The sequence below is a fragment of the Osmerus mordax genome, chromosome 27 (genome assembly GCF_038355195.1).
Source record: "Osmerus mordax isolate fOsmMor3 chromosome 27, fOsmMor3.pri, whole genome shotgun sequence".
In the NCBI taxonomy this organism is placed as follows: Eukaryota; Metazoa; Chordata; class Actinopteri; order Osmeriformes; family Osmeridae; genus Osmerus; species Osmerus mordax.
The window spans coordinates 3417163-3434500 of NC_090076.1; the positions used below are offsets into that span (position 1 = coordinate 3417163).

The 17338-nt window shown below is 42.5% G+C and overlaps 1 protein-coding gene and 1 long non-coding RNA gene across 2 annotated transcripts in view; both read right to left on the reverse strand.

Annotated features, from left to right (window-relative positions):
- Nucleotides 1-17338, reverse strand: part of LOC136936898 (uncharacterized) — a 330204-nt gene that overhangs the window by 65575 nt on the left and 247291 nt on the right. The gene's annotated exons all lie outside the window — the stretch shown is intronic.
- The window catches only part of ankrd29 (ankyrin repeat domain 29), a 97048-nt gene that overhangs the window by 64559 nt on the left and 15151 nt on the right, over nucleotides 1-17338 (reverse strand). Inside the window, exons 3-4 of the mRNA XM_067230169.1 lie at nucleotides 15419-15517; nucleotides 15221-15319 (exon numbers count right to left, since the gene is read on the reverse strand). Coding sequence (XP_067086270.1) covers nucleotides 15221-15319; nucleotides 15419-15517 — 198 coding nt within the window. The remainder of the gene's footprint in view (nucleotides 1-15220; nucleotides 15320-15418; nucleotides 15518-17338) is intronic.

Sequence of the window (17338 nt, forward strand, 5' to 3'; positions counted from 1 at the left end):
CATCATTTGAATTTACTTTCTTTACGTTCTGCAGATTTTAGATTGGTTAGTGTTAGCCGCCAGTTACTTATTGTCACTGTGCTCCGTTGTCACGTGACAGGGAACTAGCACGCAAAATAAATCTATAAACACAATTTTTTTGTTGTGGTGCTCCTTAATATTTTGTGGGTGCTCCTACATTTTTGCTTTTTAAAGTTGGGAACACAAGTGCCACCAAGTAAAATAGTTCATTTCAATCCCTGTTTTAATGTATGACAGAGATAGGGAGTCCATGTTTATGGTCTATTTATAGTCAATGTATCTGTACTGGACGGCTGTAAATCTTTGGGGATGAAGTAGGCTATTGCCTCAGTTATTTTTTTAGCTCTTTCGGAGTTTGGAGGTAACTTAATCATTTGTGTTTCTTCCAAGGTTCGTTGATTTGGGGGTAGGACAACAACTTTGGGTCGTTTCACCTCCTCAGGGGTCGCTAACGCCAAATGGTACCTTGTGAGATGGGCTCTCAAATTGGTCGTATTCCCACTGTACTTAACCTTCATTTGGCATTCTTTGCAGATGGCATACTGCATGTCAAGGTCTTTACTATTACATGTTTTATAAAAACCGAAATGTACCCACACTTTCGATTTAAAAGAAGACGGAGCGTCGTAAACAACCGGTTGAGATGATGAAGCCATTTTCAATTGAATTGCTGTTGAATGCACGTCAACAAAGCACCGCAACAAACGCCACCTTGTGGATGTAATATGCAAATGTAATATTATCAGAGTAAACTCAGAGAAAACCAATGGAGAAAACCCGAAAGTAAAACACAATTATATAATTAAATATTGCAATACTTTGCGCTACTGTATCGATAAAATTGCGTGCGCAAAATATTGCAATACTGAACAGAATCGATTTTTCCCCCCACCAGTAGACTGGAGTGGGGGACTTCTAAATAGAGAGTTGCGTCAATGGCAGTCCAAAATGCTTGATCGTCACGTGGTTCACGTAACCTCAAATAGTTCCGGAAAGTTCTTGACGGGCCATTTGATTAGCTTAAAACAGAGAGACAGAATGCAATTTTTGGTAATTATTAGTAAATAATTATAATTTGGTGTGCTTTGCCTTCGGCAAGGGCATAACCTTTGTTCTCTCTCATATATATAATTATTTGTTTTCCCACCCCTAAGGATCCCTCAATATTTGGACTACATAGACAATGTCGGTGTCAAAAGGTTTGTCTTGGTAGCGATTGCATGGAATGTATTCGATTTTATGTTTCATTGCACGGTTTAGGCTCAAATTACGTTTTTGTGGCGAAAAGTGAAGCTAACGGTAGCTAACCACAGTCATTAACATCACGAAAACACACATGACTAACTTCTGGGAGATAGCTAGGCTAACTAGAAACGTCACGAGGAAAGAGGCCAGGGTGATAACTATTTACTCATTTAACATTGTCATAAAAAACACAATTATGAAATGTAATGTACAATATGATATACGCTGATATGATTTACATTTACATTACATTTATTCATTTAGCAGACGCTTTTATCCAAAGCGACTTCCAAGAGAGCTTTACAAAAGTGCATAGGTTACTGATCATAACAACGAGATAGCCCCAAACATTGCGGGCAGCCAAAACATGAAGCATACATTGTGAAAGACAAAGTAAGTGCCAAAGGGAAGAACCATAAGAGCATGTAGTTAAACAAGTTATAATTAAACAACATGAACCTCAAAAGGTGCAAGAGTGTACCTGTAGAAAAGCAATCAACAGTAAAATATTTCACAGCGAGTACAAGAATTGAAATCCGTTAAAACTAACCAACAAGAGCAACAAGTATCTCAATAAGAGTCATTGTGATCCTGGAGGAATAAGCTAGTACATCTATTTTCGGAAACAGTAGTCTGCGGCTGAGGCGTTAGCATCATTACACATTAGCCCCTGTTTCCCGATACATACGACAGTGGTCTGTGATACATCTGTTTTTAATCGTTAAAATAAACATTCCTCACAAATAAATGTTCGTTTTTGGATTTATTATGACATTAGATTACAAGTAAATGATTTGTAGTCTAACTAGAAACACCACAAGCAAAGAGGCCAGGGTGATAATTATTTACTCATTTAACATTGTGATATGAGACACAATTGTGAAATGTCAATATGATATGCGATGATATTATTAAGTTAATAATAAGCTAATCTACTTTCGAAAACAATAGTCTGCTATAAGGCTGAAAGATTAATTGCATTTGCGATAATATCGCGATATGACAAAACAATATTTTATAATCGCAAATAGGGTACTGCATGCCCTCCAGCACATATTTTAGCCAGGTTGCCATACCGGAGATGTACATAAAATGCAAACAGAGAGTCGCAGCGGAGCTGAAAGTAAACAAGTTTTTCGCTGCTACAAGTGACAGGTGGTCAAGCCGTACATCTGAGCCTTAGAGTCTTATGGTGCATTTTATTACTGAAGACTTCGATCTCAATGCTCGCTGCCTTCAAACTTCCTACTTCCCAGACGACCACACGGGAAAATATTGCAGCTGGCCTGAGAGAGGGGCTTGCCAGCTGGGATCTCCTCGAAAAGAACCTTGTCTGCATTACGACAGACAACGCGACAAATATGGTGAAGGCAGCACAGCTCAATGAATGGACCGGGCTCCAGTGTTTCGGGCACAGATTACATCTTGCCATTGAAAATGCGCTCAAAGATGACAGAGTGTCATCATCAGTGTCAAAAGCAATAGGGCTGTGCAAGAAGCAGGTGGGGCACTTCTCCCACAGTTGGAAGAAGAAGGCAGCAATGACTGAGGCACAGAGGGAGCTCAAACTTCCTGAGCACACCCTCATAACTGAGTGCCCAACAAGATGGGGATCCAAAGAAACATTGTGATATGAGACACAGTTGTGAAATGTCAATATGATATGCGATGATATTATTAAGCTAATAATAAGCGAATCTACTTTCAAAAACAGTAGTCTGCTATAAGGCTGAACGATTAATTGGGTGTGCTTTGCCTTCGGCAAGGGCACAACCTTTGTTCTCTCACATATATATTATTATTTTTATTTTTTATTTTTTTTGCCCCCCTAAAACTCAGTCAATATTTGGCCTACATAGACAACCTAGGTGTCAAAAGTTTCGTCTTGGTAGCGATTGAGTTGCTTCTATTGGAATTTACGTTCCGTTGCATGGTTTAGGCTCAAGTTAAGTTTTTGTGGCGAAAAGTGAAGTTAACGGTGGCTAATTTGCTAGCCACAGTCACTGACGTTACTAACGTTACTAACGTCACGAAAACACGCGTGACTACCTTTGGCAGAACATTCGTTTCACATCTGTTAACTTGGGGGATAGCTAGGCTAACTATAGCTTTACTGCAAGGCAGCTGCAGAAACGCCACAAGCAAAGAGGCCAGGGTGATAACTATTTACTCATTTTACTTTGTGATATGACACACAATTGTGATGTGTAATGTACAATATAAGCTAATATTATTAAGGAAGTATATCTACTTTCGGAAACAGTAGTCTACTATTTCACTGAAGTATTAGCATCATGACATTAGCCTGTGTTGCCCGGGCAACACATACTACAGTGGTCTATGATGTATCTGTTTTCAATCGTTAAAATAAACATTCCTCACATATACATTTTCGTTGTAGGATTTATTCTGACATTAGTAAACGATTTGTTGGTGAAATTACCATTACCTGTGGTTTCAAACCAGTGTAGCTCACTGCAATGCTGTAGCTTACGCGAGACACACTACAAAAACATCTACAGTACACAGCTGTTTAGGAAGTCAAACGGCGACAGAACATGTTCGGCACTCCCCTTACGTAAATCAAAAGTCTATCTAACTACTAACCTGAACTTCATTGCCACAGCCTAAACGTTGTCAATCTGTTCATGAAAATAATTAATTTCAGCCTAAACCGTACAACGGAACGTTAAATCCAATTCAACCAACGCAATCGCTACCAAGACGAACACAGCAGTAGTCTAGTACTGTACCGTAGTAGTACAATTTACCGGGGCAGCTTCTCCACACAGGGCTATATCACATTTTGCGTTGTTACTGACAATGATCGCTACCAGTGAGCTTTTTATGAATGAGCGATTTTCCACTAAATAAATGTCAAGCTTATTTACGTTTTGGGGGGCATATTTTCAGTTAGCAGATGGTACTGTTTGAATCGCGATTCCATCTTCTACTGCCAGGTAACGTCGTAGAATAATCTTCAAAGGGGGTTCTTTATTAATGAATGAATGCAATGAGTAGGCTAAATGCCTGAAAATATCATGAGAAGGGAAAAACTTAAAATGACGTTTAAGTCATAGAGATTAGGTCAATTCTTACACCGGTCTGCCAAATGTATTCGTTTTGATTCAGCTATGAGGCTGCCTCTTGCAGGGGAAATGAGAAGACATCTATTTCATTCTACACTTCACTCGTACTTTCAGTTGTAAATGAGCAGCAAAAAAAATGCTTTTAAATCTATGTAATCTTTATAAATAATAAGTATGCATTTTTATATAAAATATACAGAAATATCAGTTGTACAAATGTCTTTCAAAAACGGACCCCTGTGCAACCGACGCAAGCAAGCACACCCTACAATTTCCCCAGAAATTGTACCCTCTCTAGTTGCATTTGCGATAATATCGCAATATGACAAAACAAGATTTTATAATCGCAAATAGGGTTGCAAAGGGGCGGAAAGTTTCCGGTAGTGACCCCTCCACCCAGGAGCTTTTGGATGTTGCGTTGTTCGTGGACACTACACTGTTAAAAGAAAAAACATTGTAAAAAAACAGCAACAATCTGGCAGCTGGGACGCCAGATTAAACCCATTAAATTACAGTAAAAAAAAAAAAATTTATTAACATTAATTAACTGTAAAATAAATTTAATTTTCCTGTACCAAATTTATAAGATATATCTGTGATATTACATCACAGGCTGTTCTTTGCCGGTAAATACAACATTTATTAATTGAACTTCTCTGTACAAAAACAGCATTTCTAATTTTAATTATGTACTATTATCCTGAATAAACCAAATTTGCGGGGGAAAAAACTATTTTTAATTGTACAAACATATGTACGTTGTGTACGTTCACATTATAAACCCATGTTATGACGATTTTTTTTTACTTCAATGTAAAAATACAGCATTTATTAAAAAGATATATTCAACAAAGCCAAAACAAGATATCACGATTTAACATGTCCATTCAAAACAAGTTGTGTGCACAACATACAGCATCCAGATGCTGTAATCAGTATCCAGATATGTACAACTGTAGCGTCGGCTAGCTTTACCAATTGGAGAAGAATATTGCTCGCCGCACCTTTGTCTTATAAGACAGGTTACATCGTCATCTAACTGGACAACATTCACACTCAGGGTGAACACTTAATTTATCCAAACTACAGACCATCACATTACACATATCAAAACAGAACGAACACAACAACAAAACTCCAAACAATGCTTATCTAACTAAGCTTAAACCTTTAACTCTGTAGCTTTTCAGCCTGCACGGGGCATTCTGGGTAACAGGAGCATTGCCGCTACACAACTATCTAATCAACTTTCCTTCGTCCTACTCTGGAGTCTTTACATTTATTCATTTAGCAGACACTTTTATCCAAAGCGACTTCCAAGAGAGAGCTTTACTAAAAGTGCATTGGTCAATGATCATAAACAACGAGATAGCCCCAAAAAGGCTTTGCAGGCTTTTGTAGTCTTTGATATTGACTGGTGCATGCTGGGATAGCATGACGTCAACTACCCGAGCTCAGTCCACAATTCAAGGTTCCTATGTCCAAACCAAAGAAGTTATTAAGAAGTTTTTTTGTCCGTGGGATGAAAGTAAATATAGGCAAAATAACTGTTACAATAGCTAGTTTGATCAAGTGAAATTATGTGTTTAAACAGAACATTTTGGTGAAAATGTTATTAATATTTGTAAAAAAAACTAAGTAACAATATTTTGCTGTAATTTTAATGTAAATATTTACATTTTGCCATTGTCTTTCTATCTGTATTTCCTGTCATTCAGAAATACAAAAAAACACGTATTATTTACAGACAAAGTACTGTAATTTAATCTATTTTTTCAAAACCAGTGTGGCCTCTTCTGTTTTGCCTGTGCGACTTGAAGATGTCCTGGAGGCAGAGTTAAACAGCTACCTGTTGACCCCTGTCATTGATGGAGAGGACGATCCCTTGCATGGTGGAAGGTGCACAAGATCATCTTTCCAGGACTTTGCAAGATAGCCCGCAAGTATCTTTGTGTACCAGCCACAAGTTCCCCCTCAGAGCGTCTGTTTAGCACTGCTCATCCTTAAAACCAGCAAAAGTTGATATGCTGGTTTTCCTCGCAAAAAAACCTGTGAGCTACTGAGAACCATACAGTAGGATCACACTAGTTACGTTGAACTTTGATTTACCTAAATATTTTCAGACACATAGTTGTTCTCCTTTATTGTTGTGCTCTTTGTGTTTTGTTACTGACTGGAGAAATATATATATATATATATACATTATTTATTTCAAGACTGTGTAGTAATTCTCTATATGTATATTTAGTTTCATTGATTTATTACTTTTGCAGTGATTTGTGATGCACTTTTTTTTGGTTGCCGTGTATTTGTATCACCTTTTCTTTTAACCATTGACCTGCACCTCCTGAATCACCCAAGCATAATTGCCAATAAGATAAGGGACCAATTGGAGTGGGGTTGGGGCGGGCTACCTGGCCAAATTCTACCTATATAAATTTAGGTGGGCCGATGACAAGACGAGCGGAAGTCAAGGGAAGAACGCAGCTGTCAGAGGAGCGTACAGAAGCGATCGGGTGAGTATCACGGGCGAAGTTAAGAAATCCTACAAAACTAGATTCCAAAGGATTACAGAGGGGGAACTGCGGCTAACAGTACACCCGGACGACTCAGTGAGGACGAGAACAATAGTCTACCCAGGAGAAGGTGCGATTGAATCCAGGCAAACCGCACGGACACTGGACGATGCTGCAAGGACGTGTCCCGACGCTGTCTCCCTTAGAGGCTTAAAGACTTTTAGAAATACATTTATGAACCTTTTATATATTAAAATACGATATTCTATAGTAATTGTTGTTGTCTGATTTCCTTTGGTTGTGTACACGCTGTTCCTCCCTATCAGAACCCCAAAATAAGTTCCTAGACTTAAAAACTAGGTGGTGTAGTCGGCACAGCACTACACGCCAGCCACACAAACAGTTGTTACTTTTTTCTGTAGTAGATAGATTAGCGACTAAGTTAGTATTGGGTCAGGCAGGCTACCGAGTTCTTTGATTTGACGTTTGCATGGTCCACTCCCCTGTATTCCACCTGTTCGTTGGTCACTCCCCTTTGTGGAACCACATCCTTGTGTCCTTTCAATAAATTCCCATGTTTGGGTTCTTTGTGATTCAGTTGTCCAGCACCTTTTATATGCACGCTCCCTACTCGCTTTCCCACACACATCAGTTTGTGGACTGTTGCAGTCCTCCTCAACTCTCGTGCAATCTTCCATCTGAGATAGGAAATTTAGCATGAGCTGTGTTTATTATTTGGATAGAAATGTATTATTGACTGCACTATTATTTATTTTTTTCAATACTACTCAAAACTCAGTTACCTTGAGCAGTCAATCCATTTTTCCATAATTCCATGTCAACTCAGAGGGATAAGATGATACAATAAAACAATGTAACAACAGTTATTGGCTTCTGTTTAAAGCTGCAATAGTACCATTTTAAACTAAATTTAAATCTGAGAAACAGCTCCCCCAATTCAAAACTTTTATGCTTTTCTCCTTCTTTGATTGAAAGTGCATTCACAAAATGAGCCAAGGAGGAAAGAGAGCCTCACCGAAGGCGATTGGTTGGAACATGATTAACCAATGATTCTTGCAGGTTTCAGAAAGTCAAATTTAAGACCTACACAACGCATTACCCCCAAAAATATTCAAATCAAAGAAATTCTGAAAAAAAACATTTTATTTCAATGAATTCAGTCATCATAAAACAATCACATTAGTAATTTTTGAATATTTTTTGGGCAAAGTTTGCAGCAAGCCTTGTACCTGGAGCTGGGTACCGCTTGTAACCAACAGCGGAAATCGCTGTGATCTAGCCATGTCTCGTTGAAAGTACATTTTCCCATTTTCCACACGTAGCCAAACTTTAACAAACTCTGAGGAAGCGCAGACATATTTCGCGGGCAGGTATTGCATTTATAACAGAATTTGTAGTTTTAACACCGTGTACATACCAACACCAATATCCCCCAGAAAGAACTAGCGTTAAAACACACCGAACCAACGTTCTGAGGGCAGCATTCTGCTGGTTTCGTTTGTAGAGCTCCGCTTTGTAGGCTGCGACTCAATATTGTTTTGCTACTTTGTCATAACTTTCTGCGGCCAGCGGTTCTGGAAATGAACGAGGGTAAAACCTTTTTTAGACCTGACTAAATGAAATTTAAGACCTCGGATGAAAATATGGCAGTTTTTAAGACGTTTTAAGGCCTTAAATTTAAAGTTCAGAATTTTAGACTTTTTAAGACCCCGCGGGAACCCTGGATCGCTAACGCTAAAACAATGCTTTACACATCCGCCGGTCCAAAACTGATACTCTGATTCAATCACAAGTTAATATGAAGACTCTTGAGAATGTTTCGTACACAAATCTGAGAAAAGGTTGACTGTAAGATGAAAAATAGATTTATTGTGAATATTTGAAATATGCATGCTTGGCTAAATGCTAGGGATATTTCCAATGAAATGTCTCCCCTTGCTCCTCAGCGCGCGCTCCACATTCTCACACACTCAGCCTTTCCCTTGACACACGCGCGAGCTCAGCGAGACGCACACTCCTTGGTTCTTAGCATAGGCCCTTGAGGACAATGGTGTCATTGCATTTCCGATTTTGTATGCAATGGTAAAAAGTTCTCCAAATACTGAAACAATGATAGAATAGACCAAGAGTAACTACCACACCACAAATGGGCCAACTTTTCCCGTAGGTGGCGCTACAGGCCACGCCCTGAAGCACAAAGATACAAGGCTTTTTGGAATGGGTGGGCTGACCAAGCCCCCACCCTTCACTCCTTGGCTTGAAGCAAAGGCCCTTGTGGATCTTGATGGTATTGCATTTCAGATTTGGTATCCCATTAGTAAGTCTGCAGCATGGATTTTTCTATACAGTGACAATTAGTGAAGAATATAAATTTTTCAATGGTTTGCAATGTTTTGGAGGAATCCGCCATTGCTGCTTGCAGCTTTATTTGGTGGCCAAGCAGCAAAGCTGCGGAGCCACTTAAGTGTTTCTATCTTTTCTTATTGGGTGTGCTCAAGCCTTCGGCGAGCACAACCATTGTTGTCTCTCATATATATTTATTATTATTTATTTTCCCACCCCTAAGGATCCCTCAATATTTGGACTACATAGACAATGCCAGTGTCAAAAGGTTTGTCTTGTTAGCGATTGCGTTGCTTGTATTTTTATTTACGTTCCGTTGCATGGTTTAAGTTGAAATTATGTTTTTGTGGCAAAAAGTGCCTTCTGTCAACAAAGGGTACTCTACGTCACAACATCCGCACACGTTAGCAACGACGCATGGATACAACTTGATAGAAACGTTCTAGCACGCAAGTTTGAGCTGGAGCTTGGATAAAAAATTTAGAGTGGAACTGCGATCTCGGATTTTTGATTTAGGTCGTGAAAGTCTTTGTAATTTGAACTAGTGCGGGTCGCCCAAGAGACCGCCTAGTCTTAGGCGGCAGCCATGCTAGAAAGCGTCATAGTAGTATTTTTGTAATTTAATAGTTCGGTCAATTCTACACCAAAAAACAGAAGGATGGCAATGTTATGACGATAGGACTATTATGAAGACGATTTTAGAAGAAGATTGTAATGTAGGTTGCTGTAAAAACTTTGATTTGTTTGCTACGTGAGAGCCCCGTCAGCCTCCGTTGACAATTGCGGCAGCTGTTGTCGATCTGCGTCTGATGAGTATTTTCTTAATTTTGTACCAGGGTCCATTCTACACCAAAAATCATAAGGAGGGCAGTGTTTTAAAGATATGGCAATTGCAAAGACAGCAAGCGGGTCGGCATATTTTAGTGATTTGTGTAAAACTTCCCTGAGTCACCACCTTACCGCGGTGGAGGGGTTTGCGTGTCCTAGTGATCCTGGAAACTATGTTGTTGGGGGCTTTATGCCCCTGGTAGGGTCACCCAAGGCAAACAGGTTCTAGGCAAAGGACCAGACAAAGCGTGGCTCAAAAACCTACCATGAAGAAAACGAACAATGTTTCCCAGTTGCCCCTGCCCGGAAGCGGGTCACCAGGGCCCCCCCCCCCGGAGCCAGGCCCGGGGGTGGGGCTCGATGGCGAGAGCCTGGTGGCCGGGCCTTTTCCCATGGGGCCCGGCCGGGCACAGCCCGAAGAGACAACGTGGGACCCTCTTCCAGTGGGCTCACCATCCACAGGAGGGGTCATGGGGGTCGGGTGCAGTGTGAGACGGGCGGCGACCTTGGCCGTCCGATCCTCGGCTGCAGAAGCTAGCTCTAGGGACATGGAACGTCACCTCGCTGGCGGGAAAGGAGCCGGAGCTGGTGCGCGAGGTAGAGAGGTTCCGGCTAGATATAGTCGGCCTCGCCTCGACGCACAGCATCGGCTCCGGAACCAGTCTCCTTGAGAGGGGCTGGACTCTCTTCCACTCTGGAGTTGCCCTCGGTGAGAGGCGTCGAGCTGGGGTGGGAATACTTGTTTCCCCTCGGTTCGGCGCCTGTACGTTGGGGTTCACCCCGGTGGACTAGAGGGTAGCCTCCCTCCGCCTTCAGGTGGGGGGACGGGTCCTCACTGTTGTTTGTGCTTACGCACCAAACGGCAGCGCAGAGTACCCACCCTTTTTGGAGTCTCTGGGGGGGGGGGGTGCTGGAAAGCGCTCCTCCCGGAGATGCCCTCGTCCTCCTGGGGGACTTCAATGCGCATGTGGGCAATGACAGTGAGACCTGGAGGGGCGTGATTGGGAGGAACGGCCCCCCCAATCTGAACCCGAGCGGTGTTTTGTTGTTGGACTTCTGTGCTAGACACGGCTTGTCCATAACGAACACCATGTTCAAGCATAAGGGTGTCCATATGTGCACTTGGCACCAGGACACCCGAGGTCTCAGTTCGATGATAGACTTTGTAGTTGTGTCGTCGGATCTGAGGCCGAATGTCTTGGACACTCGGGTGAGGAGAGGGGCGGAGCTGTCAACTGATCACCACCTGGTGGTGAGTTGGCTACGATGGTGGGGGAAGACGCAGGTCAGGCCTGGCAGGCCCAAACGTAATGTGAGGGTCTGCTGGGAACGGCTGGCAGAATCCCCTGTCAGAAGGAGCTTCAACTCCCACCTCCGGGAGAGCTTCGACCATGTCTCGGGGGGGGCCGGGGACATTGAGTCCGAATGGGCCATGTTCCGGGCCTCCATTGTTGAGGCGGTTGACCGGAGCTGCGGACGCAAGGTGGTCGGTGCATGTCGCGGCGGTAACCCTCGGACCCGGGCGTGGACGCCGGAGGTGAGGGATGCCGTCAAGCTGAAGAAGGAGGCCTATCGGACTTTATTAGCTGGTAGGACTCCAGAGGCAGCTGATGTGTACCGGCAGGCCAAGCGGAATGCGGCTTTGGCGGTCGCGGAGGCAAAAACCCGGGCGTGGGAGGAGTTCGGCGAGGCCATAGAGAATGACTTCCGAACGGCTTCAAAAAGGTTCAGGAGGGGGAAGCAGTGCACTGTCAACGCTGTATATGGTGGGGATGGTGCGCTACTGACCTCGATGGGGGACGTCCTGGATCGGTGGAAGGAATACTTTGAAGACCTCCTTAATTCCACCAACACGCTTTCCGACGTGGAGGCAGAGTCTGGGGACATCGGGGGGGGCCCTTCTATATCTGGGGCTGAGGTCGCCGAGGTGGTTGAAAAGCTCCGCGGTGGCAGGGCCCCTGGGGTGGATGAGGTCCGCCCGGAGTTCCTTAAGGCTCTGGATGTTGTAGGGCTGTCTTGGTTGACACGACTCTGCAACATCGCGTGGACATCGGGGACAGTGCCTCCTTACCTGGCAGACCCTCTTTAAAAAGGGGGACCGGAGGGTGTGCTCCAACTTTAGGGGGATCACAGTCCTCAGCCTCCCTGGGAAAGTCTATTCAGGGGTTCTGAAGAGGAGAGTCCGTCGGATTGTCGAACCTCGGATTCAGGAGGAGCAATGTGGTTTTCGTCCTGGCCGTGGAACTGTGGACCAGCTCTACACCCTCGGCAGGGTCCTGGAGGGTGCATGGGAGTTCGCCCAACCAGTCTACACATGTTTTGTGGATTTGGAAAAGGCGTTCGACCGTGTCCCTCTGGGGCTAATGTGGGGGGTGCTCCAGGAGTACGGGGTACCGGATTCCCTGATCGTGGCTGTCCGGTCCTTGTACGACCGGTGCCAGAGTTTGGTCCGCATTGCCGGCAGTAAGTCGAACTTGTTCCCGGTGAGGGTTGGACTCCGCCAGGGCTGCCCTTTGTCACCGATTCTGTTCATAACTTATATGGACAGAATTTCTAGGCGCAGCCAGGGCGTTCAGGGGTTCCGGTTTGGTGACCTCAGGATCGTGTCGCTGCTTTTAGCGGATGATGTAGTCCTGATGGCTTCATTGGGCCGTGACCTTCAGCTCTGACTGGAGCGGTTCCCAACCGAATGCGAAGCGGCTGGGATGGGAATCAGCACCTCCAAATCTGAGGCAATGGTTATCGACCGGAAAAGGGTGGAGTGCAATCTCCGGGTCGGGGAGGAGATCTTGACCCAAGCGGAGGAGTTCAAGTATCTCGGGGTCTTGTTCACGAGTGAGGGAAGAATGGAGCACGAGATCGACAGGCGGATCGGTGCGGCGTCCGCAGTGATGCGGGCTCTGCATCGGTCCGTCATGGTGAAGAAGGAGCTGAGTGGAAAGGCAAAGCTCTCTATTTACTAGTCGATCTACGTTCCTACCCTCACCTATGGTCACGAACTGTGGGTAGTGACCGAAAGAACGAGATCGCGAATACAAGCGGCCAAAATGAGTTTTCTCCGCAGGGTGTCCGGGCTCTCCCTTAGAGATAGCCTCAGACAACTTTATGTCAAAAGAAACATTCTAATTTCCGGCACTTTACATTTAGTCATTTAGCAGACGCTCTTATCCAGAGCGACATACAGTAAGTACAGGGACATTCCCCCCGAGGCAAGTAGGGTGAAGTGCCTTGCCCAAGGACACAACGTCATTTGGCACAGACGGGAATCGAACCAGTGACTTTCTGATTACTAGCCCGATTCTCTAACCGCTCAGCCACCTGACTGAATCAGTGAAGCAGCTAGCTTGCCTCTAGCAAACTTCTTTTGAATCAGCCATTTTCCCCTAAATTAATGTCAAACTTATTTACGTTTTGGGGGGCATATTTTCAGTTAGCAGACGGTACTGTTTGAATCGTGATTCCATCTGAAATACTGCCAGTTACAACGTTGTTACAGTAGCTTGTTTCAAAGGGGGTTCGCTTGTTTCAAAGGGTGTTCTTAATGAATTATGCAATATGAGTAGGCTAAATGCTTGACAATATCACTAGAATGGAAAAACTTAAGGGGACGGACAGAAATTGTACCCTCTCTAGTTAATCTTTCTCTCCCATTGGAGTCTATGGCAGCCCCTGGAACCGTATGGTAAAAAGTTGTGAAATTTGGCACACTCTTTAAGGACAGTCCCCTCTTTATTTTCACCAAGGTTTGTGTCTCCCATTCGAGCACTCTAGCGCCACCAACGGGTCAAAGTTGGACTTATGTTTACACATATAACTTTTGAACAGTATGACCGATTTTCAAAAATGAGGTACCGTTGATTCCCTTGATCAAGACGAGTTCAACACATTGTCAACAATGTTGACGTAAATTTCGATTTTCCGATTTAGAATTTTAAGAAAAAACATTTTTTCGCTTCTCCTCCAATTGTTGTCAAATATTCTCCAGAATTGGCACACATCATCATCACAGCAACCCTCGCTAAAAATGTTGACAGGATTTTTGATTTTCAAAAACGTTTTTCCGGTACAGCCAATCAAATTCGGCAGCAAAGACACCAAACAGGAAGTTGGGTCATATCTCAGCAAATCCTTGAGAAATCAACACCAAACTTGGTATGATGACTCAGAACCCTCTTCCGAGGATGTCCAAACAATTCGGTGTCATGCGACTACTGAGAGTGGCCGTGGGAAGCAAAAATTTGTTTTGGCCGATAACTATTGATTTGTTTGCTTTTATTAAGTGATTCCTTTGTCTCATGACATCTTGGGACATCCCATGTGTGACACATGATAACTTGTGATAACAGCCGACGGCCGCCATTTTTTATTACTGAAAAAAAGTTTTTTCTCTACTCCTCCTACAAAGTGTGTCCTATCTTCACCAAATTTGGCAGAGATTATCTTCAGACCAAGCCTCACAAAATATATCACATGGTTTTTTGATTGTCAAAACCGTTTGCCCGGTACAGCCAATCAAAATGTGCAGTTAAGCCGGCAAACAGGAAGTTGGGTCGTATCTCTCGTAAATCTTTGATGGATTCACAACAAACTTGTTGCATGTACTCGTAATCCTCTTCTGAGGATGTCTAAAATGTTTTCCGGGTCATTTGACTGCTTGGCTACCTCATTACTGCTTGCAGCTATATTTATTATTATTATTATTTATTTATTCCGGACACGCAAAAAATGGTCCATAGCACAATACAAAACATAGCAAAAGACAGACAAATACAAGATAAAACACATACAAAAAGAAATGCATAATTTTTGCCATATACATTTTGCCCATCGGCCAATAGTGGTTGCTAGGTCAAAGTTGTACTAGCAGCAAGCTGTGCCAGCAAGCAATGTACAGTATTGCTAGCAATATTGACGGTTTGGATTGATTGTGAAAAGTTATACTTTCATTTAGATAATGCAGACTAGCCCCCAAAAAGCTACAATTTAATGACACCTAGTTCACTAGTGCAAACTTCAGTTTGCACTAGTGAACATGTTTTATCATCATATTTACATGTTGTAAATGAAATGCAGCTTTTTGAAGTGGGATGTCATTAATGTAGCATTTTCTGCAAAAACACTGTGTTTGATGTTAACTCTGAGTTAGACAAAGCATACCTTAGTCTGTAATTCAGTAGAGGCACCAAACTCAAAAAGAAGCTTCACAATTTCATTGTGTCCTTGCTGAGAAGCAAAGAAGAGAGCAGTGGAGCCTGTCTGTAGAAACACACACGACCTTGGATATAAAATGTGATTTGGATAGGGAAAGATCTAAATTAAATGTTGTGATTTGAATACATAGTTTGTTTACCACACCTTTCTCTGCAGGTTGATGTCTGCTCCCTGCATGATCAGCTCCCTGGCACAATCATAGTGGGCACTGAAGGAGGCTACCATCAGTGCTGTGGTTCCATTCTGAGAAAGAAAAAAAAAATCAAAGTAGGGATGAGCGAGTACACCATTATCTGTATCACCAACTACATTATCTGTATATCCAAACTTGGAATGGCCGGGTCTTAAATCGAAAGTGGGCGGAGCACACAGTAAGTTTTAATTGAAGCTTGAAATTAATATTGAAATAAACTGACGGAATGAATATGGGTGATTTATGCACAGACACAGCATCCAACCTTGTGGCTGTATTCTATCAGTCAAATATTTTACAGTTGTAGGAGTGAACCAAAAATAAAATGTACAAACCTTCATTTTGTAACATGTTTGCCTTGTAATAGATTTCAATCATTTGCATGTTATTAAATGTTTATTTCATTTAACCTTACTTTGACCATTCTTGCTCTGATTTAACCCATAGAGTCAAATAACTGTAATTCAATGGTATTGACATAATTTGATTCATGTTAATACACAATATTTAACCACCTACACTAACTATCTAGCCACAGAAATAAATGATTGCGATGGCTCCATAGTATGAGCCTGTACAAAGTGAAATAAGTAACCATAACAACAGGGACACAGTCAAAGCCTACGTTTACAATTTTGAAATACTTTAACAAGCTAACATGTAATTGCAACAATGAGTGACTTCAATATTTATCTTAACCTTGTTACGGCCACGGCCTGGTCCCTGTCCCTTTTACACCCCCTGCTGGTTCTGCTGGTATCATCCTGCCTAGACCCTACACAACTGCCGCCCATAAAAAAAATAAAAAAAATCTAAAAACGGTTATTTAATTGGTTAAATTAAAACACAGTATTTATTACACAAGTAAATCACAAGTGTAGCGTACAATATAGCGAGGTAGCTGACTTCACCCCTCGAATTCGCCTTTCATCAACCCCAAGTTCGCGTGCTACAGATCTGTTGCTACAGGTGAGTGCTTTCTGCACAGATTTCTGTTTGAAAGCTAAAGTGTAAGAACATTTCGGCATGCTGCTTCAGATTTCTACACAGTAGACACACGCGCGGCTTCAATTTTATACTAGGCTTTGTGTTTGACCTCCTTGTCTATTCTTTGTTTGTCTATGGTCACACTACAGCAGCAATTCTCAAAATCTCTCTTACTAATTAAACGCCGCCCTCGAATAAACGCCACACCAAAAATGATCATTGTGTAATAAACGCTGCAGCGTTTATTCGAAGAAATACGGTAGGCTAATCTTAGGTAGCCTACTGCATTGTGCACAGGACTTTTTTATTGAGGTGGTAACCCGTGGATGCATCTTTCAAAGATGCGATACCATCCCCCCTAATGATCGATCGTGTCGTGAATCAATGCATTTGGTCTCAAAATTTCCTTTCAACGGTGTAGCTCTAGCTTACTCAAATTAGCTTACTGTTTGCGGGGAATAGCATAACAGAGATGTGGTTTTAGTAGCCTAGCCGAGGTGGGAGCGGATTAGTGGTAAATAAAATAGTCTGCATCTAAGCGTGTTCAAACTTGGCAAGTTTGGCTCGAGGAAAACGAATTTTGATGCTATTACTCTGTTAGCGAACCAAGACTCTAGGCCAGGGGTTCCCAAACTTTTTTCTGCGAGGGCCAGATCATTTTTCCTTTCTTTAATGTGGGGCCGGGTCGGTCTGTAAAAGAAAATTACATGGTCCGGAGTGACTACCAGTATTATTGTGGAGATTGTATTATGATTTTAAATGTATTTATTATGCTAGATTAGTTTATTATTTTGTTATGCACCGTACATCCGTACATATCATGGGATATATATCCTATTAAAACAGAATTATTATATCGTAATTATATCGTAATCGTAATTACC